Source organism: Corvus hawaiiensis, chromosome 3 (assembly GCF_020740725.1).
Source record: "Corvus hawaiiensis isolate bCorHaw1 chromosome 3, bCorHaw1.pri.cur, whole genome shotgun sequence".
In the NCBI taxonomy this organism is placed as follows: domain Eukaryota; kingdom Metazoa; phylum Chordata; class Aves; order Passeriformes; family Corvidae; genus Corvus; species Corvus hawaiiensis.
The window spans coordinates 41411940-41437532 of NC_063215.1; the positions used below are offsets into that span (position 1 = coordinate 41411940).

The 25593-nt window shown below is 38.0% G+C and overlaps 1 protein-coding gene across 2 annotated transcripts in view; it reads right to left on the reverse strand.

The window, feature by feature from the left end:
• Window positions 1-1404: 1404 nt before the first annotated feature.
• MMS22L (MMS22 like, DNA repair protein) overlaps window positions 1405-25593 on the reverse strand; it is a 90940-nt gene continuing 66751 nt past the window's right edge. For both annotated transcript variants that reach the window (XM_048297185.1, XM_048297183.1), the window contains exons 16-25: window positions 23784-23934; window positions 21004-21146; window positions 20094-20236; window positions 19775-19934; window positions 16575-16744; window positions 9718-9929; window positions 7213-7379; window positions 5702-5798; window positions 4386-4553; window positions 1405-2105 (exon numbers count right to left, since the gene is read on the reverse strand). In XM_048297185.1, the coding sequence (XP_048153142.1) occupies window positions 2021-2105; window positions 4386-4553; window positions 5702-5798; window positions 7213-7379; window positions 9718-9929; window positions 16575-16744; window positions 19775-19934; window positions 20094-20236; window positions 21004-21146; window positions 23784-23934 (1496 nt within the window). In that variant the 3' untranslated portion in view covers window positions 1405-2020. The remainder of the gene's footprint in view (window positions 2106-4385; window positions 4554-5701; window positions 5799-7212; window positions 7380-9717; window positions 9930-16574; window positions 16745-19774; window positions 19935-20093; window positions 20237-21003; window positions 21147-23783; window positions 23935-25593) is intronic.

Here is a 25593-nt window from a genome sequence, read left to right on the forward strand (position 1 = left end):
ATTGTAGTTAAAATAAGCCTTTTCTTTGTTCCTCCTAACTGGTTTTGGACTGCTGTTTTGGTGTATGCTTGGTAAGTCAGCATAAACTAGCACTCAGCAAGTCTTCCTCTTGTTAATATTATTGGAACTATCAGTCACATCTGCAAATGTCCATACCAAATAAATAGACCAAACCACATCCTCCATTTGGCAGTGGTTGATGACTATGATACAAAATGCCTTATTTCTGTTCGCATTAACTTTGTGACAGAGAAGAATGATAATTTCCAAACTGTTTAAATCAGTTTCTCATCTGCCAGGAGCTGCTAAGCATTTCCATAAAGTCTTGTTTCTTTTTCAGAGACTTCCAACCACTGCAGATAGTATTAAATGTCTTTAATAACCTACTAAACACATCATTAAGTGCTTTGTTATAATATCTGTTCAATCTTTTAGAATCAGAGTCTTCACTTTCAGGAAGTAGTACTGCAGTCAGACATCTGTTCTGGGATCCACTGTGTGGTAGGACTCAAGTGTCAAAGGCATCTCAATTAATTTCTCTTGGAGAGGGGTGTTTTATATTTTTTTAAAAAAAGTTTTTCAGAAGCAGAATCCTCCTGGGATGAGTAAAACTCCTCCCAGGTACATAAGCTTATGAGAAGCTATAATGCAAGTTCAGTAAGTCACTTTCATAATGAAAAGAACCTCCATGTTCTGCACTATTAAGTAGCCTAAAGAGGCTTTTAGTTACTGCATTATCTGAAGTACCGATAGCTGATTTAGGCAAGAAGATTATCTAGTTAGACTTGATAAGATTACTGTAACAAAAGGGAAGCTGCTCTGAACAAGATTTTAGGGATTTTTGTGGAGCTATCAGACACAAAAATAATTTTCCTTCCTGTTAACATTGTAAAGTTAAAACGTGAATAACTTTAAAAGTAAGAGCCTGCTCCCCGGTGTTGCCATTAAGGGCAAACCCACTCCCAAAGTCCAGTAAGTAGTTTCAGAAATTTTCAGAAAGCTTCAGATTATTGAGGGAAGTGAAAAGTGTAGATACCACAACCATTAATAATTAAAGTTTCCTGAGAACTTTATAAAGAGCTAGATCCACCCTGGAAAGACCCAAAACACAGCAAAATATTTGGAAGATCCAAATTTCCAAGCAAACAGGAATAATTATTAGCCTATCATCAAATGAGAAGTATTTTCATTAGAAGTCTGTCCTCTCTTCTTTTTCCCTCCCACCTTTCACTCCTAGTCTAAGTGGATAACTAATAGTGTCATGACTAATTAGAAGATCATGGGACCCCTGGAAATGACAGGTTAATTTTAAGATCATAGCATTGAAAAGGAAGAGAACAGGAAATCTGAACCTGCCTCTTCTTATATTACCCAGAAAGAAAACAGAGCAGTTTTACAATGGAATATGAAATACTGAAATGTTTTAATGCAGGTGGAAGATTAAGACAGCTGTATACATTCTGTGCAACATAAACATGAAAAAAAAAATGCTCTCTCAACACAAGCTTTATCACACTTGCACAACTTCTGAATGCACTGCATTCAACATGTTGAGTACTAGAGGGCACACATTTTTCTCATTCTACTAAAATAATAAATTAGAAATTACAGAATTATTATTTTCGTAAGAAAAGACTGAATAAGATTTTCAGAAGTACACTATTAAGAGGGACAAGGTCTCATTCAATGTGAACTAAGTTGTGAAATTCTTTGAAATCCTGTCTTGTATGTTGCAATATAGGCTCTGTTCATATAGATACTGAATATGTAATAAATTAGCTTTCAACCTTTCTATTGCTATTCAACAGGATACTGAGTTAATCTTCAAATGCATGACAATAATAAAATACCACCATTTTTTTTTAAATTAATACATAAATTGGGGGGAAAAGCAACCACAACAATTGATGCATGTATTTTCATTGTAAAGATAAAGAACTTGTCTAGTCTGTTGTAGACTGTAGTTTTAGACACCAACAATGTCATAACGTCTGAGAGAAAAGGATTAGTCACCATCACACTACTGATCTGTCTCATTTTCCAGTTTTTGTATCTCATTTTGTCCAGCCTCTGCGAGGTAAGATAAGAGTCTCTTATAGGCTTCCCTGTTGGGGGGAAAAAAAAAAAAAATCAAAACATGTAATGTGTTATTTTAACAATCTCACACATCCTAGGAGTAAAAATGTGTAATTCCCAAACACATTGTTTAGATATTGGGATATTAAAACATGGTAACTTCCTGACACCTATTCAACTTCTTTGTTTGCTGTGACTCTTTAGCATGGCCAGATCAGAGGAAGAATAAGGACTGCATTGTTTATGGCTAGAAGTGTAGTGGAGATGCTTAGAAGCCTACTTGTTTAGTGAACTGCTGTGAAATAGAAGTTCCTCATTTAAAAATGTGGAGTTTCCAAGGCCTAGATGAGATTAGCATTCAGACTTGACGATGTTTGCTCTCTCATTTCTGCCTAAGCTATCCCTGTGACTCTCACCACAGCACAGTGATGTGAGCCCCTGGCACTTGGGTGCAGCCCAGCACTAACTCAGATTTAGACCACCATCCTCAACCAAGGACAATGACTGTTTTAAAATAAATCGGGAATTCAGAAGGGAACTGTCACTCAAGTGGATTTCCAGAAGAGTGCATATGTGTTGATGAGACTTTTCACCTTAAGTTCATTCTAATACTCTCCAACCTAGACAGTGTAATTATTGTTGAAGTACTGCCTCTGACATTTAGGTCTTTTCTAATTATCTGTTTTTGTCATGAAATATTAACTTGAGCAAACAAAACTGAAGTTTTCTTACTAATTCCTTGCAATAACAACACCAGACAGCACCACTATAAGCATTTAATGCAACTTCTGAACCTTACTTCTTTTATAGAGATGGGTTTGCACTTTCATGTCTACAGTAATTGTACTGAATATGTTAATACAACGTTATTTAGAGGCTGGGACTGAAGAGAGAGAATCAGGTGTTCTTGAAGAGAGAAAATTAGTGTTCTTACAATAAAATGCTCATAGATCACCTCAGGCTGCTGGGTAATGGAGCACATTCTAAATACAAATTACTAATAGAAAACATCGGCAACAGATTAGATAATATATAAGGTTTAAGTGATGAGGCTAAAGGAAATGTAGCTCTTCAGTAATCTCCAAGCATATATTTCAGGAAGCTCAAACAACCTGCTTGCTTTCAGTATTTTGTAGATAATGGGATGAATGTTACCATATTAACAGTATTTAACAAAAGAAAAACAAACAAAAATTTTAGCCATGAAATACAGTATCGAAGGATGAAAAGCAGGTCGTGTGGAAATCCTGCATATAACGGTACATCAGGCTGATCCTGGGCAAATTCTCTTAAATAAAGGGAAATGCAGTTGTTGGTAGTGGATAGTAAAAAGTGAAAAATATAATTACAAATTAATTAAATACATTTTTCATTAAATGGAAGATTAATACCTTGTGAGTACCCTTTAGTGTCTCACGAGTCACTCTTGCACAACTCTTGTCTTTTGGACTTTTTATAGCCCAGGCCCTGCCAGCACACTTCAAAACTTCCCCAGTGTGTGGCATGAGTGGATCCTCCCCTTTGAGTAGTCCGAGGATGTGCAGTAATGCAAACCCTGGGGCCAGTTCCTTGCCCAGACCACAGGAGAGCCACGGGCAGCCTTCCAGTGAGCAGTACTAACAGGAGGAGCCCTTTTGGCTTGGGTGCCACACGAGGCAGAGCTTCCTGGAGTTTTGTAACAATGCTGAAAGGCCAGTGCTGCATCTGCACCCAGAGACACCACCCTCCCCACACAGCTGCTCCCCTCATGTGCCATTTCCTCCTAATGCCAGATGGATTCACATGTCAAATATTTCCTAAGTTCTTGGGGGGGGCAAACGGAGGAAGTGTGAGCCTGCTGTGCCTATTGGAGCCAGCCTTTCCTGGACACCCACAACTCTTCTAAGTTTAGATTATGAGAGAGCTCTTGAAACTAAGTTGGGGGTATTTCTTTTCCAACCATCTCAGATCATACCTACTAATACTATAATTTTACATATGACCCATAAAGTCCTCTAAAACAGGAACTAACAGGAAAATTCTTAGGGTAAGGAATTCTTAATTCTGTTTTGCAACATACAGTGCAGAGACAACCTGGATTCATATAAATTCTTCTGTGGTCTGTGGACAAAACAAAACATCTCTGGAAATACTCAACAAATATAGATGGCTTAAAACCATGAAAGGCTTGAGTTAAGAGAGTTCTGGCTGAACACACTTAAAATCACTCATTTTTGAGTGTCTGTGCTGCTGTCTTAACACTGCTTTCTTTCAAGAGAATAAACATCTACTATTCATTGTCAAAAAATAATATTAAATGAAAATCAAACCTCTGTGCAGCATTTCTTCCAAGGCCTTGTTTGTGCTCCGAGTCCTTCAAAGACTGTGTGATTGTGGGAATCAGGCTGGTAACGAACGTCCGATCCAAGACTGCCACTGTTTCCAGTATGCTGAAAACCCGGTGATCATAGACAGCAGTGTAGTCCTGGATAAACTGCCTGAGGGGGATACAGAGGCATTTAATGCAGGGTCAAAACTAGATGCAGAGAACATGCCAAGAACAATTGAAGAGTCTAATCAGAACAAGCAATCTGGCTGCATAGCAATTTTCATATTGTTACACTGGAATACTCTACCTGGAATACTTTCTCTAAACAAAGCCATGCTTTTGAAGCCTAATGCTAAAAATTCCACACAGTTATTTTCAAGTAATCTGGCAGATTCTGGCGGCTGTTTCACCAGGACTGCCTTGTTCCAGAGCACTTCACTTCATAATGTGTGTGAATGCAAAACTAAACTATATATTCCTTATTTAATAACTAATAATTGTAATAAAAAGACTAACAAAACAAGAGTTTTAGATTCAAGTTTGCAGAAACAACGTTGGCATTTCTTATAAAGCTCCACTGGATCTTAACTGGGGCAGACCATTGGATGGAAGCACATCCATTTGCCTTCCTGAGGATTTGAGGTCTTTAAAGACCACAGATTACATTCAAATCAAAATTAACGCCCTAGGGATGACACATCCCATGAAAGTGATGTACCACATACAGACTGGCATTCCCACAAACACCCATTCTTATTTTGGTGAGTTTCTCTAGAGCTTTCACCTAGACGTGACCCAATAAAGCAACAGTGTGTAAGGGTTGCAGAATGTCTTTGGGTGCCAGGTCAGGCACCTGTTCTACTGTATCCATGTGAGATACAGGATTCATTTTGCAGAGCTATGAAAGGAGGATAATTTACATTATAATAATCTATTATTGTCACAAAATCAAATAAAAAAAGATAAGCTTGTTATATGAAGATTATCTGCACTTCAAATTTGGCACACACATCTTTCACAGCACTATTGGCATTCCTGAGGAGCTTTTCCCCATTGCAGGAGTAACACACCTCCTTACTGTATGCCTCTCAAAACTACCTCACCCCTGAGGAAGCAGGTATGTCTCTCAATTCTATTTTTATGCTCTGGCTTTTTGGCAAAGCTGTGTTCAAACCCAGTGCCAAAAGTACCATTACTTAAATACCATAAACAAGCAACAATGCAGCATGTTAGGATAATTAGTTATTTTAAGAAAACATGTTTGCTGTCAATTGGCTTGCAGCAGCTTTGCTGCCAGTTGGCATATTTTCTGGTTACCTAAATACAGAAGTCAGCTGGGTGGCATGTTCTCCTCCTGACCCTGCTTGGCAGCCTTCTACCATGTACTGTACAATGTCTGTAGATATTTTTTTAACTGCAAAAGAAAAATCACAAGATTCACACAGAGCTCTTGAACTGACCATCTGGAGAATGTCTTTCATGAAGACAAAAATTTTTAAATGAGGAAGAAAAAAAGGTTTCATCTTTCTTTGATGCAAGTGAAATGACTGTGAGAGCACTTAGATTGGCTGTAAGGAAGAGAATGAGTCATGGTTTTATGCAAAAGTCTTATTTTTACCACCATTATCCTTTAAACAGGTTTTTAAATACACTATGGTCTTTTTAAGTTAAAGCCAAGAGATACACATTTAGAGGAAATAGAGGTTTTATTTAAATGTTACGTTCTGTTTATATTCCTTCATTGTTCCTATTTGATTCAAAAGAAAGGTAGTGACAGCATTATATCCTGCTCAGAGCTGTGTGGATCTACTCTGTACTTTCAGTGGTGGAGATTGTTCTGAAATGCACCCTAACTCTTTTTTTAAGGGAAAAAGTCCTAAAAAACCCAACAAATCCCCCCTACTATTTTCTCAATAATTGTTTCCAAAAAAATTCCCAAGTTGCAAGATACAGCTCTTCCTTTATAAAGGCAGAACTGGGCTGCAAAGACTTTTTCAGAAGGGTGTGGCAGAGCCCTGTCCAGGCAGGCAGGGAGCTGGTGGCTACAGCAGCACAAGACTTCCAGCTCATTCCCCAGCACATTGCAAGGTGGGTACGTAGCTTCCAGCAGATATGGCTGTGATGGCAAAAGGGGGAAGAAAGTTGTGTGATGATTGAGCTAATTTCCTAAGCACATCTTGTCCTTGAAACTATTATAGACCAGAACCAAAAAGTGCTTCATTAGAGAAAATTCCCAGGAGAAGTCAGAGGTGAATCCAAATTTTGCTTAAATGCCTCTCTAGGAGCAAGAAATGGAAATTTTGAGCTCAAGTACCTTCATTATACAATGGTGGGGTGGAAAGAGTGCTTTGTTCTTTAAGCAGCTAAAAATAAAGCTGTTCTTGCTACAAAACAAAGCATGCTAAAAGAAGAAAGAAGACTCAAAGATACCTTCAGAGAGCAACATGCTACTTTTAATCCATTTATAATGCCTCTGTGGGGAGAACATACACTTGCCTTATTTGGTCTCAAAACTTTAGGTGGAAGAAAATTTCCGCAATTCCTAAGTCTGGAGGAGATTAGGTGGGAAGAATGGGGAAAAAGGAAATGACTTTAGATTCCTGAGAAGTTGATTAGTTCATTAGAGAGTTAAATGAGGCAGGACTTCTCTGCCTGAGAAACAGAAGTCCCAGACCAGTTAATGAAAAAAACAGCCTCATGCAGTTTAGCTGGCCAAATTACCTTATTCACCTCATCTGAGAGTCTTAAATACTGGGATGAAAGATGCTCAGCAGTGCAAAAATCTTGCAGGTGTGGAGAGATGTACTTAAAGCAAACAAATAACTCACCTTGCAGCTCATTAACCAGTACCAAGCATTTCAATGCGGCTGGGAGAACCAAGTTGATGTCACACAGTTCAGTGCTCTGAGTTCTCTGAAGTACTTCAAGAATGAAAGCAAGAACAGAGGCCAAGCGAGGAGGTGGAGCATTCCCTTTGAACTGCAGGTAGTTTTCACTGGGAAGACAAAGCAAGCCAGAACAAAGTCTATGACTTGGGGTTTTTTTCCATTCAATGCAAGCACCATATACCTTAAAATAACTGTGATATTTCAGCAAGAGGCCTATTACATAGATTTGTATCTTTATCTAGGCTCAAATAATGGCTTCTATTTGTCTTAGTTGTAGCAATGACTCCCAGTTTGTCAGAGGACAGTGATACCTTCTGACTCTTCTATTGAGAGGAGAATAAGAAATAAGAGCAAGCATAATTACAGTTAAAAACCCAAGTGTGACAATTAAAAGCTAAACACAAAGGTAGCTTCATAATATAATTGACTAGATGAAGGAATCAAGATTCTAAGATCCTAAACCAACATCCACAATACAGCTGTTACTCAGTTACGTTATTTTAGCTTCACGTGCTTTTGCAAACTTACAATCATACTTGTGGTAACAGCTCTGTTGTTACACTGGTACTGTTGTTTTATTTTTGTCAACAGTATTTTGTAACAGGACAGCCAATGACTGATTTTGCTCTGTCAGAATTAACACAAATGTCTCCAGTATAAAATCTGGTACAAAGATAAAAGGTGACCTGTCGATCTGCAACAAGAGCAAATTTTAACATCGCATACAGGGAGTGTTGCAACTTTAACACCTTGATTTGTTCCTTTTCCACAAAAGAATACAGGAATATGAACTACTCTTGGTTTGGCACCACAAATTAATGAAATCTGAAGACAGTAAGTTTGAATTGAAGCATTCAGGACAGAGGAGCACAGGTGAAAGAGAACACAGCTTTCATTCATCAGTCAACAAGAGCACTCCCAGAACCTTAAAAAAAAGCTTTTAAGATACTTAATATTAGGTACAGTTATCTACTCAAACAAGGCACATGTGTTGACTGAGTGATGCATCAATTAAAAACCAGCATCCTTATCAAAAACTCAGTAAAGGGTGCTTCTACAAGTTTCAAATGAAACCTGACTTTCAGAGCTCTGGGTACTTCATTGCACTGCTTCAGAGCACTGGTGTGACTTGGCAAATGAAAGCTATAACATGTACAGTTCTTGTATCATGTAGTCTTACTTTAATATTAGCAAGTCCAAAATCTTCTGTCCCATTAATTACTCTGAAAGTTTCCCACAGATTTTTTTTGGGTGTTCTTCCACTAAAATAGTCAGCTCTCTGGCCTGAATAATACAAACTTGATGGTGTAGTTCCCTTTCCTCTCTGCAGCAGCAATACATTCACTGGCTTTCATACGGCAAAGCGGCGAGCAAATTGCACCTATTTGTGTACAGACCCCGTGACTGCCTCATGACCACCCAGCAATTTGCAAACCAGAGTGCTGCTCGGTTCTAACACATTCTTCCCAGATCACTAAGGAATGTTTCACATCTAAAAAATCACTAAGTGCCATTACACCTTCAGAACTTTCCACTCTCAATCCCCATGTTCACACATGCATGCACACATTCAAAAGTAATTTTAATAAGATGACGAAGTTTGGGTATCCATAAGTTAAAAACATGTCAGAACTAAGATTGTGAAATCTTAATTCACTCCCTTAATGTGTGAGAATCAGGCTTTACTTACAGGATTGCCTATCATGCTTACCCAAGATCAACACTGACATTCTTTTTCTGATCAACGTGTATACCCACTCTTTAACAAATAAAAATCCAATTACCTTGGATATAAGCCTGTATTTGAGGGGGTTTAAATGCTTTCCCAACATGGACAAAAAGTACAGATTGTTCACTATTCTGTAGTACATAAAACAAAGTGTCAGCCTCTGAGCAGCAGAACACAGATGTGTAGCTGCTGTTGACATCATGTCAGTGGTGACAGCGCAATGAACAAGTACTGTCTCCCTGCCTCTCTGTCTTCCTCTTCCCACACCCACAGTTTTCCATGTCCCCTGGGCAGCTGGCACACCTGTGTATGCCCTGACACTTACAGTGTGACAAGGTCCCACATGCACAGGTATCTGTGGCAGCTCTAAGCACTACAACTCTGTGCCCCTAAATACAGCGTGAGACACACACGATGATGTCTATCAGAGCATAATCTTTCTAGAAAATTACTTGCTTTTCATGTGACCTCCTGCAATATTTTTTGTTATGGCCTAGGACCTTTATCCTTAATTATTCTCTCCCAAATCTTTCCAGTTTTACTCTCGTGGTGTATAAACACCATCCTTCCTTTGCTCCCTGCCCAGCAACTCACAGGCTCTTCCAAGAGCCACACTGTCACCTGAGAAGAAAGCAGAGGCCTGAGCTCATGAGCTGTTTGTGAAATCCGAATCTGAAATCCGAGTAAGTGATGTTTTATATTTCACTGGTCCTTACCTTATGACATGCAAAGTGGTCTTGCGGAGACGGAGCAGCTGGGGGGCTGTGATGGAGCTGCCCAAAGCAGTGAGCAGAGGATGCTGTCTGGCACCGGGCGCAGTTGGGGAGGAAGGGAGAAATCGTCCAAAGTAATGTCGGATAATGCTTCCAAGAAGTTGATTTAAATAGGCACCCTGTGTTTGGGACTGACAACATATGAAGGACAGGCCCTGTAGAAGAAAATTTTAGGAAGTGAGAAATTGAATGAATTTTTAACAATACAGTTGAATAAATCTTTAACAATGGTAGGCTAAACACTCACTACATGCTGTGTAAACTGCTACACGCAGAGTAACTATGTCTGACAAATAAGCAGCACTGATTTGCTGCAGATATGATGATCTGCAAATGAAGACAGACAAGGCCTGAAAAGGAGAGAAAAATCTTTCACTAGATTAATATATTGGAAGATAAGCTTTGGGACATGCAAGCTCCCCTTCAAGTTCAAAATAAAACCTTGGCATTTCAAACCTGAAAAAGCTGCTGCGCCCAAAAGCTTCTCATTTCTGTTTTCAATCCTGTACATGGTCTAACAAAGTGTGTTAGGTAAGATTTAAGAAGGAATAGAAAGAATAAATCTCATCTGCTTGTAAAGGACCATGTGAAATTTTTGTATAAATGATATAGCAGAAAAATGAGCACTTAGAATTGAGCTCAAACAAGAAAAGATTTGCTCAATAGTATGAGCAAATTAGAGTAAATTAGGCACCATTTATAAGGGATTTAGAGGAGGTTTTAAACTCTGTTTAAGATAAGGCTCAAACTGCTGCGATTTATCCAATATAAGCTATATTGATCCAGAGAAAAATCTATAATGAAAGTACTTGCCCAGAAAGTGCTTATCTGAACACTACCTGTTGTTATAGAACATATCTATGGTCCATCCCTGAAAAAAAGAACTGTATTTTTACTGGAATGGGTTCCCATAAGAGAAAGTTAGGATCTTGTTTCCTTCCCCCTCCTCTGACTACTGAGAGGAAGAACAAATCACTAAGAAAAAAATAAAAAGGTTCTGTGATCTCCTGTCTCAAGGGTCACAGTCAGCAGCACAAACAGAAGCCTCTTGAGAACTCAGTTTTCACAACAGTTTTGTCCAACAAGAATAATGGTGTAAAACAAGGTCAAGCACAGAGTTCCCTAGACAGCAATTTCAACAGTACTTCAAACTTCCATTAGCATTGCAATCCAGACTCCAGTTTTGGTGGGAGTATCTGTCTGAATATTTATGGTTGCTGAGGTAAACCAATGCCCATAATATAGGAATGAACACAAGCTGCTTTTGTTCCTCAGCTATGAACAAAGCATATTTCTGTTGCTTGTTGTGTAGAGGTTCCTCCCCAAAAACATTTTCATCTGTATCTGTCTGTGTGAACATGGCTGAACATTCAGGAAAAAAAAAAGCAGCCTGAAGCACAGCTGAGGGTCTTGAAATGGGGAGTTCCCACTTTTGGTTCCACAGTAAACAAATACAGGAAATGTGAGATTTCAAGAAATGAGGTGCCTGAAGACTTCCTGTTGGTGGCTCTCTTGAATGCAGATTTGGGTTAAGGGTTTCACCTCACACACTTTTAGGGCTCCTTGATAATTTTGGCAAGTTCAATGATAAAAAACACACTTTCTGAATTGAGGCTTTGATTAAAACTTCAGATTTTCTCCTCCTTTTGTGTACAGAGAGCAAATTTTTGTAGGAAAAAGCAGCTGCTGCTGTATCAGAATTCTTAAAAACAAGAAGTCTGCTACTTCTTGGCAAGTAGCAGGCTCAGAGAGACTGTTGGAGATGACAGATTATTTAGTGTGTAAACTTAAGTGTTTGATGTTTTCAGTAAGATATTGCAGCAGGCATAAAGAAGAGTTGCCTGTGCTTTCTGTAGTAAAGCTCATACAGATAGAATGTATTTCATAATCCAAATATTGGAACTGGCACTCTTAAGACTCTAGATTGTTTTAGCACTAAAAGAACCCAAACATCTATGACAAAATGTATTAATTTATCTGATAAAAGGACACAAAAACCATCACAGCCTCACAGAGGATACCTGCAGGAATACATGAAGAACACAGCACCTCTGAAGAACTAACAATGACGGTTGCTAAAATGAGACAGTTCTTCAAACTGATGATTAACAAATAATACACAGGATCAAGAAAAGAAGACATCAGTTATTAACTAGTTAGAGTTACTGTTTTAAGAATGATCCTAGAATTATTTAATAGCAGCAATAAAAAGAAAAGAGTATCAGAATTTAGATATCGGAAAGAATGCTGACTAATTTTTGCAGGTCTAATAATTTCATTTGAAAGTGAATCAACAAATGTAGCCTGATCCTTCCAAAAAGCATCTTCATTTTTTTGTGTTGAAATAAATTGATTTGGAAACTGCATCCCAAAAAATTAGGAAAGAACTTGGATTTCCCTCTTGGACAAAAAAGCTTCAGCTCAACACTGTGCTCTTTATTTTGGACTCCTCCTTTTCCTTACAAAGTGCAGAGAGCAACAGACCTGCAAAAGGTCTGACAATACCATATCCCAAGTGGCACAAGGCATAAATTACCAACACTGCACAGTAGCTGCAAATCTCTAGGTTCAATGGCAAAACATGCTAGGCAGTGCTGGCCAAGGATGTGATTACACAGTAATCACACAGAAATTTCTTCTTTTAAATCCCACCAGTAATTAAGAGAGATGAAGGTAACTGTTCAAATGTGAGAATAAAGAAACAACCATGCTACTGGACTGCAATTCTGGACCAGAGATTTGTAATCAATCACATCAGACACCAGGACAATCCCTACAAAGCAGATGGACTTTAAAGAGCTGATAGAGTTGCTTTCTTTTCCTTAACTCTGTTCTTTAGCCATCTTCTGAGGTTAAGAATAAAAAAAGAGGACATTTTAAGGGGAGCAGAGAAGCATGACATCATCTGCTCTTCGTTTTAACAGAAAGGCAACTGATTCCTGTGTGTGTTCACTGCAGGAACCTTTTGTGGCCAGAGCTGCCTCTTCTGATTTATCCGTATATCTGTAAATCACCTGTGGAGAGCAAAGAACCGATTAGTATGGATTACTGGAAGTATTCACTGCAGAAATGCCAAGCTACCTAATGAGGACTTATACTGTAAGTCCTGCTGTTGGAATAAATCTGCTGTTCATCAATTAATGTTGTACAATTCCTATTAAATATATATTATAATTCAAAAAATGTATTAATAAGCTTGCTCAAATATCGGACCACAGATGTGGCTCATGGGAGGGCTTTTAAGGTCTGATCTCTGACAAATGCTGAGCCTGCACAGAGCCATTAAAATCACTGGGAAGTATATGTGCCAAGCACTACTCAGAATGAAGCCCTTTTGCCATTCTCCATATTTAGATAGAAATCAACAGATCTTCTGTATTTGGACAGGATTAATGCTGATAAGTCAAGCAGGGTATCTTACCTTCCCTATCATTATGTAGACAATGCTTATTCCATGCACCCACACTGTATTCTGCAAGATACATTTAAACTAATATTTCTTCTCCAAAACAAGTTTCTTACATTGCTTCAGTTCTTTCCCATATTACTGGTAAATGTGTACTAAAATTCCTCCAAATCATTCTCCAAGAAATCCAGCAAGAGCAATATTGGTCTAAAACTTCCTGTGGTAGACTTCAGCAATCCACTACCACACAAATCAACTCAATTTCTTTTTGCAGTAGTGAAATACCTAAGCTTAAATTTTACATGCCTCACTATCTCATAATTAGGAACAGTCCCATAAAATTGTAAAATGGCTGTTCATTCACGTTCTTCATCCTTTACTTTCCAAAGTCAGTCATTCAAACAATTCTGAGGGCAATTTTTGTATATATCTCAATAAAAATCTTTCTTAGGTCATAAAATATTACCAAAACAGATGATGCACAGTGAAAGAAATAGTATCCAGACAATAACCCTTTAGGCAAGATAAAAAAACCCCAAAAAATTAGTTTAAAAGTTGCTAGAGCAAAGTTATTTTGACAAGGCAGCATCAGTGACTGACTTTGAAAAATACTTCTTGATAAGTTCCCTGTACAGTGGAGACCAGACCAGCTGCCCAAAAACTGTCAAAAGGCGGAACTGTACAGCCCAAAGTTCTATATAAACACGAATGTAACAAGTAAACACAGTCAGTCTGAACTGAGGAGAGAGAAATGCAATATCCAGTCTTAATTAGCGCCTTTGACAACTAGGTGTGCTTGTGTAAAATGAAACAAAGCCTCTAACTTTGATCTACTAAAAATAAATCTGTAGGTTTGGGGTGGTGAAGGATGGTGAGATACAGTCACCTGAACTGTGTAGTAATAAACTACACTATGTGAAGAGAAGGAGCTTTATATGTTGTCCTAAAAGATAAAAAAAATTCAAGAATTCTATAGGATTTCATAAAATTGCTGCATCAGTGGATATGTAAAATTAACTGGTCCTAGGACTGATTTCAAAACCCCTTTAAAACCCACAAAAAGGATCAAGTAAACCACATTAAGAGTAGCTGTTAAAAACTCTGGAAAGAGGGAAGTTTTTTCAGGTCATTGCTAGCAAAACTAAAATGTTTTCTGGGATCTGAAATAGTTTTTTTGAACAAATCAGGAGAAGCCCACACTGTAGGAACTGAAGAAGAAGAAGAAGAAAGATGGAGCCTGGAACTTCTCAGAAGACAGAAGAAAAAAAAAAAAAATTAAAAAATGAAAGGCTGCTGAGTAGAAATTCCACTCAAGGGCTTTTATACTTTGACTGTGAATAAAGAACTTGAATGTATGAGAAGATATTTTGCATGGTCTCCAAATTCCTTTTTCTCTATTTTCATGTAAATGCCAAAGGATTAAGTTGTAAGCTGGAGTATTAACAGGGACAGATCTAGAGAACAATGTTTGTCTAACACTGGGGTGAATTAAGGCTCCTGCACTAAAATACCAGTGCTCTACCTCCACAAATGAGCACCAGGCACAGGGCAACTACCCAAGAGGGACCTCATCACACATTTCACCTGCAGTTTAAGTTAGTCAAGGTGAGGTTATTCCCAAAGAATTCTGTTTCTCCATCTTCCCTTCCACTACATTTACATGCTTTCCCTCCCACATATACTGTTTTATCACTTTTCTGATTTGCCCATTTGGGGTTTTGGGTTTTGTTTGTTTTGTGAGGCTAGTTACTATTTGATTCAGGTCACAAATGGCTATTCACAGAATCATTAAAGCAAATTAAATAGGAATGCGTATGGTGGTGAAAGGGAATGAATTTAGCTTTAAGCCAACTGTGAAACAATAACCTGAGATGCCAGAGAGTGCCTAGAATCCATTCAGTCTCAAAGGATCTCAGCAGAGTTTGTTTTTAAACTGATCTTGAAATATATTTGGTTTGAGTTGATTCTAAATTGGAATTTTTCCACTTTTCCACATAAAAGAGAAAGAAGTATTTTTGAATGAATGAAGCACTTTGAAGCACTTAATGTTGGAACCAAGCTATTAATAAAATGCAAAAGTCCCATACTGAAACAGGAAAAATTACTCACGAATTCTCCTCCTTTCTCCCCAACAGTGTTTATCAAATTAAAGAATTACTTGTTTTCTAGAAGCAGTGTTTGTCTAAAATAAAATATTTGGTCAAAAAAGATCATCTAGCTTAGCTGGAAAGGACATGGACAATGCAGCAGACTGATGAAGAGTACAAAAGTGAGGTCAGGAAGTCAGAATCTGGCAAATAAACCAGGAAACAAGGGTACACAACACTCAAGACTTCAAAACCAACTCAGGTGGTTTCATCTGAAGACTACATCTGTCTGTACAACTGAAATACCAAATTAGCAAACAGACACACTCTGTACTATTACCATTGTCCAGATGGCCCTACATGTACACAGCTTCTGAAAATGCCAACAGAGCAACAAAGCAAGTCATACTGTGCACAGCATTATATATCCATATTCACTTCCACAGGACATGCCTTCGATCACAATGAACTGTTTTTGAAAGGAATAAATCCAAGAGATGTTAACAATGTCACTACTGTACTGTTTCACAATACAATCCTCCAAAGTAGTGAGTTAAGACTGCAATCAAAATGAAGACTAAGAGAGAAGAGAAAATGGTAAGCAAAAAAGACCCAAGGATTTACAAGGAAAACTTGTCAACTTATTTATTTTCAAAATACAATCTTTTCTCTTTCTCACCAGCAGAAATTAGTCTCTTTCTACAGCATCAACAGGCCTTACAGAGATTCAAGAGTCATAGGGAAACTGAGGGAAGAGTCGGAGGAATAATGGGCAAGAAGGCTTTAGTCATGAAATCATAAGCAGCAGGAACATGATTTATCAAAACATATTCTCAAAGCATTAAGATAAACCAGTGGTATAATACATGAAGGATTTTCTTTTGTTCCTAAGAGCGATGAAAAAAGGGTATCTCATCTCTAACTGTCTACAGTTAGCCAAATCAAGGATGATTTAAAGTATTTGTTTGCTCTGTTGTCTCACTACTTATTATGATTACTTGATGCACTGTTTGAGAATTCTGTCACATTGGAGACCAGTGTAACCAGCAGGTTGGCTAAAAGTTTTCCATATACAGCAAAGAGACCAGAAGCTCTGGAGTGTACCACTGCATGGCTGCCTGCAATGAGGAAAGCCAAAAGGGTGGCAATTTTCCTTCCACTTTTATAAGAAGAAAAATACTTTTCTTGCTGCTTCTGTAAATTCAGTCAACGCTTGTTCCCATTATAGAAAAAGAAAACATCCTCTGCAATATGAATCTCTTCCTGAAGATACATTTGTGTGCTGATAATAGAGTTGTGATATTTACCTGGAGATAAAGAGGCAGGCTTTCCTGAATGGCAGACAGCAAAGCCACAGGCAGCTCCTTGTCCTGCTGAAGCACAGAGTGTGGCAGCAGTAAGCAATCCACAATGCGAAACAAGAGTTGCTGTGCCTTAGAAGTAGCCAGTATCGGTGCACAGAATTTTACCAGACATCCTGTTGAAAAAAATTTTAAAAATCCCAAAGTAATTTACAGTTAGGAAAAAAATTAAGAAAGCCTAAAGAGGCAATTATGTTAAATTACATAATGTGAGAGTAGTAAGAGCAACTGAATTGTCTCACTTCCATGTACTCATTCCATGGCATCCTTTTAAAAAATCCCAGTCAAAACAACCCAAAAGTCCACTTACAGTTGACCAAAATGAAATACTAAATTAATTCAACACATTACAATTAGAAGTTTTTAGGCAAGCGAAGCTGATTTAGGAAAAGTACAGCAATGCTGAAGAAAGGATGAATCTCTTAGATCCCTGCAGAAAACTTAACTAAACGTGATCCATAACCCTATTGCAATCAGCACACATGCACTTGAACATTGACCTTGCTGTGTGCATTCATCCCTTTTACAGAGAAATGCTGCCTTTGCCTTCCCTTCACATTTGTTTAACACCACTGTGGCAACACCACATCAGCAACTACTCACACAGCAATTCAATGTTAGCAAAACATTAAATATCCTTCAAATTGCATTTAATTTCAACAGATTAAGAAGAACAAAGGGCAGCCAACTCCATTAACCAGCACAGTCTTGCCAGGTCTTTGTGGGGCTCCCAGTTCACAAACTGAGAGCCTCAGAGAACATCTTTCTTGTTTTCAGCACAATAGTGTATCACTTGCACAGCTTTGAGCCAGTTTTAATATTGTTCTTTTGACTTGCAAAAAAAAAAAAACCAAAAAAGGAAAAGGTGTTGATGTGTAAATACCCCAACTTTGAGAAACATCTTTATTGCAGATGAGGTGTAATTTTTCATGAAAAACTAACTCCATACTCAGAAGTGTTAATACTCAAAATACACATTAAATAAAACAAGATTCTTATGTAGTAGTTTCCACAGACATTTTAAACTTTGTATTTTAATTAGAGGCAAGAAAAAGTTTGCTGGGTTGAAAATACAGGAATATCCCAAGGAGACATGTTTAAGACTTTGAAAATAATGGAAAATCAAAAGTAGGCTGTTACAAGATATTATTAATCTATAAAAGTCATTCATTATCATCTCTAAAAACAACGCAAAACAACATTAATCTTGTGGAATGAAAGAAAACACAATGATCAATCATAGAGAAAGAGAACGATCACCTAACAATACTCCTAATAATGTTGTCTAAGCTTCCTGCTTTGAAAGAAACATGGTCATTCCAGCTAAAAGTACTCCTTCTATTATCACTGCTGTGATGTATGGGACAGTACAAGACACAATCTGACTACAGACTGGAGGTGTTTAGATTTGTTAAGTTTCATGCTTTGTCCTTGTAATTTAACAAGCCCACAGAATGTGAAGCAGTGATTGAAATACACTTGATTTTTTTTTCTTTTAAACCTCCTTTATGTTTCCTTAAATAAAAAGAAGGGACATTTTCTTGCACACAACACCATGACTGAAGATTAATCGTTTCCTACTGCAAAGAACAAAAAGGACAACACCAATCTAAAAAGGAAAATACCAATCTAAAATTACTTTCCAAGGCTTCAACCCTCTTCTGGATACCTAAAAACGATTAATTTGATCTTGTGTATCAAAGTATGCTGATCTCACAATATAAAAATAAAGTATCTTACAAAACTCTAATTCCAGTACATTTAATGCACCTTTTGCATCTTGGTCATGCTTTCTCTGTGCTCCTTAGAATCACGACGTAAACTGTGTATGCATGCAAATCATTACCTCTCTTTTAAGATGCATAAGGTTTACCCTATTTTTAAAGGTAAGTGGGTCAGACTGGCACATTCGTTGATAATTAAAGCACTCTTCTTTTTCCACCCTATCAGTGGTTCCACACTTAATGAATAAATGCTAGATTTGCATTTTAGTAAAGCACAGAGTGTATGTCAGAGAAGCAGTTTGCAAAAGAAGCAAAATGCATTCCTGAGCCAACTTGGCCACTGCCATAACTCCACTACACACCATGTAGCCTGTCATAATACTGCTTATCACAGAATGCCCTGAGTTAAGAAGGACCCCCAAGGATCACCAAGTCCAACTCTCAGCCCTGCACAGGACACCCCTAGGAGTCACACCATGTGCCTGAGATCATTGTGCAAACACTTCTTGCACTCTGTCAGGCTGGTCCTGTGACCACTTCCCTGGGGAGCCTGTTCCAGTGCCCAACCCCACTCTGGGTGAAAAACCTTTTCCTAAACTCCCTAAAACCAGAGTTTTAAACTCTACCTTACCCCTCCACATTGGCCCTAACCAAATCTGCCTACAGTTTGCTGAATGCTATGACTCCTTGGCTGCACTTCCATTTCTAACTTAACTACAGTGATTGAAGCAATCATTCAAATAAGTGATTACTACAGTGTTTTCTCTGGTGAGCCAGGCTATGCCCCATAGCTTGGATACCTAACACCAAAGCTGCAGGTTGTCTCAATCCACAGGGTTCAAAACCTGGAATTCTTTCAGAACGGTATACACCTAACCTTTATGTTCTATAGGAAAAACTCAGAGCTCACCACTTCTGTTTAAAATGAGCAGGCACAGGAAGGAGACAACAAAAGACCTCATATGAAAAGATCTCATGACCCTCTATGGGAAGACCAGATCCACTGTGGGCATAAATTGCTGTAACTTTAGGAACTGCTATGAGTTACAATAATCCTCACTACAGCTAAATAGCCAGAAGCCAACTCTTGTCACAGTTTCTGAGTTTGTTTAGGTAAAACAGGTGGTTTTCAGTAATGAAAGATGTGAAAACACCTTACTTTTGAAAATACTGATTTGCAGGGGTAATAAAAAACCCCACAAACAAAAATCACAAAGAGGTTATACATCAGGATCTAGAGAAAATCTGGGGAAAAAAAAATATCTAACTGCGGTATCTTGGTGGCTTTCTTTTTTCAAACATTAAATAGTATAGAGGAAATACATATATGGATAGTATAGAGGAGAAAAAAAGTATTAAAAGTTTATTTTACTGATTCCTTAAAACTATTTCCTAAAAGAAAAGAGGTTGTAAAATAATTACCTATGATCCAATATGTAAGCTGCAGACCTTCTGGGGGTCCTTTTGCCTTCAGATAGGGTTTTACGTACTTTAATACATCACCTAAATACTCCAGAGTCTTTGCTACCATGGCAGATTTCTCAGGGAGTGTCTGAAGATCACTGTAAGTTCTACCAACAGCCTGAGAAAACAAAAACATTGAAATAAATATAAATCAGCTTACTAGGTCTCTCATGAGACTTTTGTGAGTCATTTCTTTTTCAGCACTCTAAATCTGATACATAGTCTCTTTTCACTAAAATTATCCTATGAAACTAACACAGGGACAGATGTACAGTACCTTAATGAACTGGACAAGAGCATTTTCTGGGTCTTGCTTGAAAACTGACTGTCCAACATTAGCCTTTAAAAGAATGTTTTCTACTTCTGAGAGTTTAAAAATCAGTCTTGTCATTTCAGTCAGCTGCTCCATGTAGGCTTTTCCTGATTATTACAAGAGAGCACATCAGTAAATACAGCATACAGCTTTTAGATTTAATTTAGTCCCAAAATGATAAAGTAAAACACCATTTTAAAATACCTAAAACACAAGTATTCGGCAACCAACTGCATCTCTCCAGACAAAGAATGTAAGTCCAAACCAATTATTTTTCTGATACAAGTTGTAAGAGAATGAAGAGTATTACGTATGGATAAACAAGCTGATGGCTTTCTTTTTTTTTTTTGAAATCTGGAAAACATGTATGAGAAATAATGACTAGAAGACGTGTTCTATAGATAATTAGAACTGCAGTGGTTTTAGAAGAAGGGATGAAGTATTGCTCTAATAAAGCAAAATATCCAGTATAAAAAAGGGGAGAATTAATTGCAGCTAGATTCAGCCCCCCGCCCCTTTTTTTTTTTTCTTTTAGGCCATTCACAGCATGATTTCTGAGTATTTACTTCAGATTTTCACTTTTTTTAGAGCAGTTTCTCCATGGGGGAAAAATAACTTGTCTCCTTGGGAGCAAGTTTTTATTCTTTGCTTCCAAGGAAACAAGCTCTTTTATCTTTGTTTGTGATAAATTTGTCATATGCAGAGCAGGCAAACTATCAATAAATAGCACAAGCAGTGTAAAGAAACACATTTTGTAATTAGGTAAAAGTAAAGGAATACAAACAAAAATACATTTTGTAATTAGCTGAAAATGTTTGCCAGCTTTGCAATATAGCCCCGTTACTGCAAACATGAGGGAAATGTGAGCACTTACCAACTGTTCTCTCAGCATCTGTCTTGGCCAAGGCGCCACTTGGTTGATCGAGGAACATTTGCAAAACGCAGCGAAACCACGAACGTACTGTCAAAGCTTCGTAGGATGTATAGCCCATGCTAGAAAAAGCTTCACACAGTGAACTGTGTAGGTAGAAGAGGAAGAAAAAAGGTAGAGAGATCTAATAAAAGTAGGCAGAAAGGTGACAGTGTCTCTCATTTGGCTGGAGATTCACATAAACACGTGTAAGTATGTTTTGGCTACATAAAACAGAGGGAGGAAAATTCACATAATGGGAAATGCCTTACTCTAACAATGGATGATTTGACTGCATTACCTAAACTGACAATGTACAATGCTGGAAATAGTTTATCTGAATCAGCCTGGTACTTCATATTGACACTGCTTAAGCTGCTCCAGCCTTTCATACAAAGCCAGCCCAGGTGCCCCATGCTACTCTGAAGTCTGCTTAGTTCTAACTACATTAAAGATGGAGAAGAGAAGGTCTGCTTTAGCAAATAAAGATATGCCATGTTTGAAACAGATCCAAAAGGGAAACATAAAAGGTCATCTTGGAGATGAGAAAGGAAACTGCTGTACTTGGCAGTACACTTACAGACATACTCATTTGGGTAGGTATACACACACAAGTATATACATTCCCACACGAATTTGCTATATATGCTTTCAAACACTTGCTACCATTCTACCAGTCAGGTGTCAGACCAGAGTCACACAATGCACAGTCCCTGTACTCTGCTGCTCTGTATTCCCGAAGTTTTACTTGCCTCACTACCATGAGTAGATGCTGCAGTCATTTTCCCAAGCATATCAACCTTGCATCATTAATTCTGGAGAAACTCCTTGCTAAATACAGCAGGTGTGTTCTGCACTCTGTTCCCAATTACTATCAAAAGAGCCGCATGTGTGCTTCAGGCCAGGGAAGTTTTTTGAAAATAGTTATGTGTTTTATTTGAGATACTTCCTCCCTAGTCAGTCCTGGATACTTCAACTTTAATGAAAAATGCTTGTACTCTTTCTTGATATATGTACATGTAAATCTACTTATTTTCTACTGATTTTTTACTCATGCTTGCAACAGAATGTCAACAAAGGTCCAGATGGAAACCAAACTGGATTCTACTTCTCACTAAATAACATTAATGAAGTTGAGGGTTTTTTCTGCTTCATTTACTTAAAACCAGTGACACCTGTATATTTTGTCTGAACATCCCTGCTGAAGTACTACTGACAAAATAAGTAAGGAAGCAAATAAAAAAAATTTAACACTGAATTCCAGGACCAAAAGAGAACAAATAGGTTGCCTATGGACTTAATGCTCCTTGCAGTAACATATAAACAAGTTCAGTCTCATGTAATCTTGATGTACACAGCTAGTCTACTTGGTCCCAAAGGCTCACAAAACCACTTTCTGTTGTAGTCTCACTCCTGTTTCTCTTGCTGGCTGGTAGGTGGACCACTTAGGCATCTTCTTAGAACTGGAAAGGAATATGCTCCTAATCCTCAGAAAGGAAAGTAGAATAACTACCTGCTAGAAGCATGGCAAGTGGTCCTTTTTAAAACAGTGAGCTTATTCACATGCTCAGAGTTAGTTTAGACAGGTTATACCACTATCATGTACTACACGACATGGATCTGGAGAGGATATTTTAGGCTCTACTGCAGAAGAAATTCCAAAGCTCGTGTGTATGTTGCCAGAGCTTGCAGGGTATAACAGTATTGGAAACAATTTTTTTAACTGAGAATGTTTGATGTGAATATTGTCAGAGCACAGTAACCATGAAGTCTTAAGATCCTAGCACTTAGATACTTTGATAACTTTTGCTCTACAACTGCCTAAGATAAGTAAGTACATGAATCATGCTCCAAAAATAGTGTTTTCAAGACAACAGTGTTTCTAGTATGATACCTCTGTATTCTACCAAAAATATCTTACCTTAGGTACTCACTGTCCTTTCACAAGGAATCTGAGCTAGGAAAACCATGCATCTATGTATATACATTGTTAACACTATGTCAGGTGCTTAATGAATACTGGTAACAAATACTTAAGTAACTGTTTTCAATCACCTACTTGAGCATTTACTGAGAGAATTGGTAATTAACTTAAAGCACCTAAACAATACTCTTATTTCATTCAGCACATGCCAGGTATCTGCAAGCTTGAATGAAACTCATCCTATAAAAATCATAAAAGAGAAATATAGCAGAGGACTCAACACTCCTTTCCCAAGTTCCAAACTGACACACAAGGAACTAAATTCAACCTCTTCTAACACCTCCCTGCAAGAAGGCCATAGCCTCATCTTTGTCAATCACACTTAAATAATCTGTACCATATCCTGATTTACAGTTACTGTCCTTAGTACACTATGTACCCTAAAAATGTGCAACATTTTTCACTTTCAAATACAGTCCGACACAGAAATATTCCCTCTTTCTCTCTCATTTCTCACCTCCCCTGCTTCCAAAACCTGATTCAGAAGCGGGCAAGGCAGGCAAAAAAAAGCATACCACAGAAACAACCACCACCCATCCATCTTAGGTTCACAGAGGCTTACTTAGTGAAAATAAAATTTCTCAGGTGTATAAAAATTTGACTGGATTGTCCTGGGCAATCTGCACTAGCTGACCCTCTTTGAGAAGATCTAAAGAATCTGGACCATTTTAATGAAACATTACAGTCTGAAGCAAGATTTTCCTCAAGTCTAATGAAGGATGAAAAGGTACTGGAAGAACAAGCAGTTGCAATTTTTCACCTGTTTTGAATTAGATGACTTAGATATCTTGACACCAGCTGAGGCCACACCATGTCATCCCATCCAAACAGCCTCATCATTGACAGAACAGGCTGTGGCTGGAGATCTGATAGGGCTTTGCTGGGTATATCCAAAGCTAAGAGAGTAAAACCTGTTTTTAGAGAGAGAAGAACATGGCACCATGTTAATAATTTCTCAGTATAATCCCGGTTCCACTAAAAAGTAATGAAAATTTATTACAATTAATAATGTGCAGTCTGGAAGTACCAGAAATCTCAATTAACAGGGAAACTGTTCTAACAGAGTGTTTGTACCCACATTAAAAATGTAGCCTCTATCCCAAGCAGTTTGTAAGTCATCAAGACACACAGGCAGCAAAGGAGGAAAAATGGATCCTAACGTATGCAATTTTAAATTGATTCACAAAACCACAGTTTATAAATCCTGAAGGCATAGTTTTACCCCCTCTGCAATACAAAACATGTCTTAAAACCTGCCTTTTTGTCTTCTTGACTTCACTTTCTTACTTCCATCCACTCTATCTTGCCCTGTACACTTAAGCATTACTGTGCTTTACTGGGTTGAGTTTTATTTATTTGTTTTGTTGTTTCTACACACTTCTCACAGTGAAAAACTGTATCTGGAAAGAATTCACTCAGTAAAAGCTGGTACCTTTCTATTTTTAGAAGACTTTCCTGTATCAAAAGTTACCATATAAATAAGGCACTACAGAAGAATTTACTCTTGAAAAGGATCACCAAACAACAGCTGCAGATCTAGAAACAGGGGCAGTACTTTGTGCAGAATTTTGTTAATGAAGCATAATCTGTTTCTGTTAGGTCTACTGTTGAATCTGTAGTATCCAACACTACTAGAATAAAAAAATATAATGCATTCTTAATATTGCAAATGACAAGTGCATTAAAACTCAGAAATTAAATGTAATTTTAAATGCTGGGCAGTTATTAGGTTATAGGAAATGAGAAGCACCAAATGAGTCAGGAAAACTGCCCTCATTGGACGGCAATGAAAAAGGGGCTCATTAGTTCCCAAACTCTCCAATTCAAGTTAAACATAATATTAAAATAAATATAAACCTGCGTGCATTGATCAGCTGACTTTGAATTAGACAGGAAAGGCTAATTTTCAGAAACAACAATGAAATTGTTTTCATTAACAGTACAGGGACAGACTATCTTAAGCCATGAGTGACTTTCCACTTCCTTACGTGCCTCAGAATAAACAAGAAGGTCATACAGAGTCCCCACTCTGCCTTAGCTGAGGAAACAATTTGTGCCAGCCTTCTTCCAGATTGTCACCTCGTTTCTGCAGCATCAGCCATAACAGAAGTTGGGGAGAAATGGGAGATAGAACAGTGCTGTGAGGCCCAGGCTGTTTGCCTGGCAGGGGGAGCAGGAGAGCTGTGACAGCTGCTCTCTCTCTCCTCTGGGCTGCAACCTTAAGGCGAGAAACTCAAGCAGCGTGGGAAAGGTTTGCCTATCTCTGTAGTGCTACCTAACACATCTCTATAAAGCAGGTCACAACTGCACTCCCCTCCTTCTCAGAGGAGTTTATAATAGCTTGCTGCTCTTGCTACTTCACAGTGCTAATATAAAATAAAAAAGCTATGTCACTGTAGGAAATGAATGAAAGTTTTGACATTAACAACTTCCTCCTTTGGTTTGTATTGCTGTTCCTCATACGTTTCAGCGGTGTGAGACCACTACTGTTGCACACTGCCCCTTTCATTAATGCTGCCTCCTAACTACCACAGAGCTGCTTCAAACGAAGGATCTTTTAGCTTTTCTAC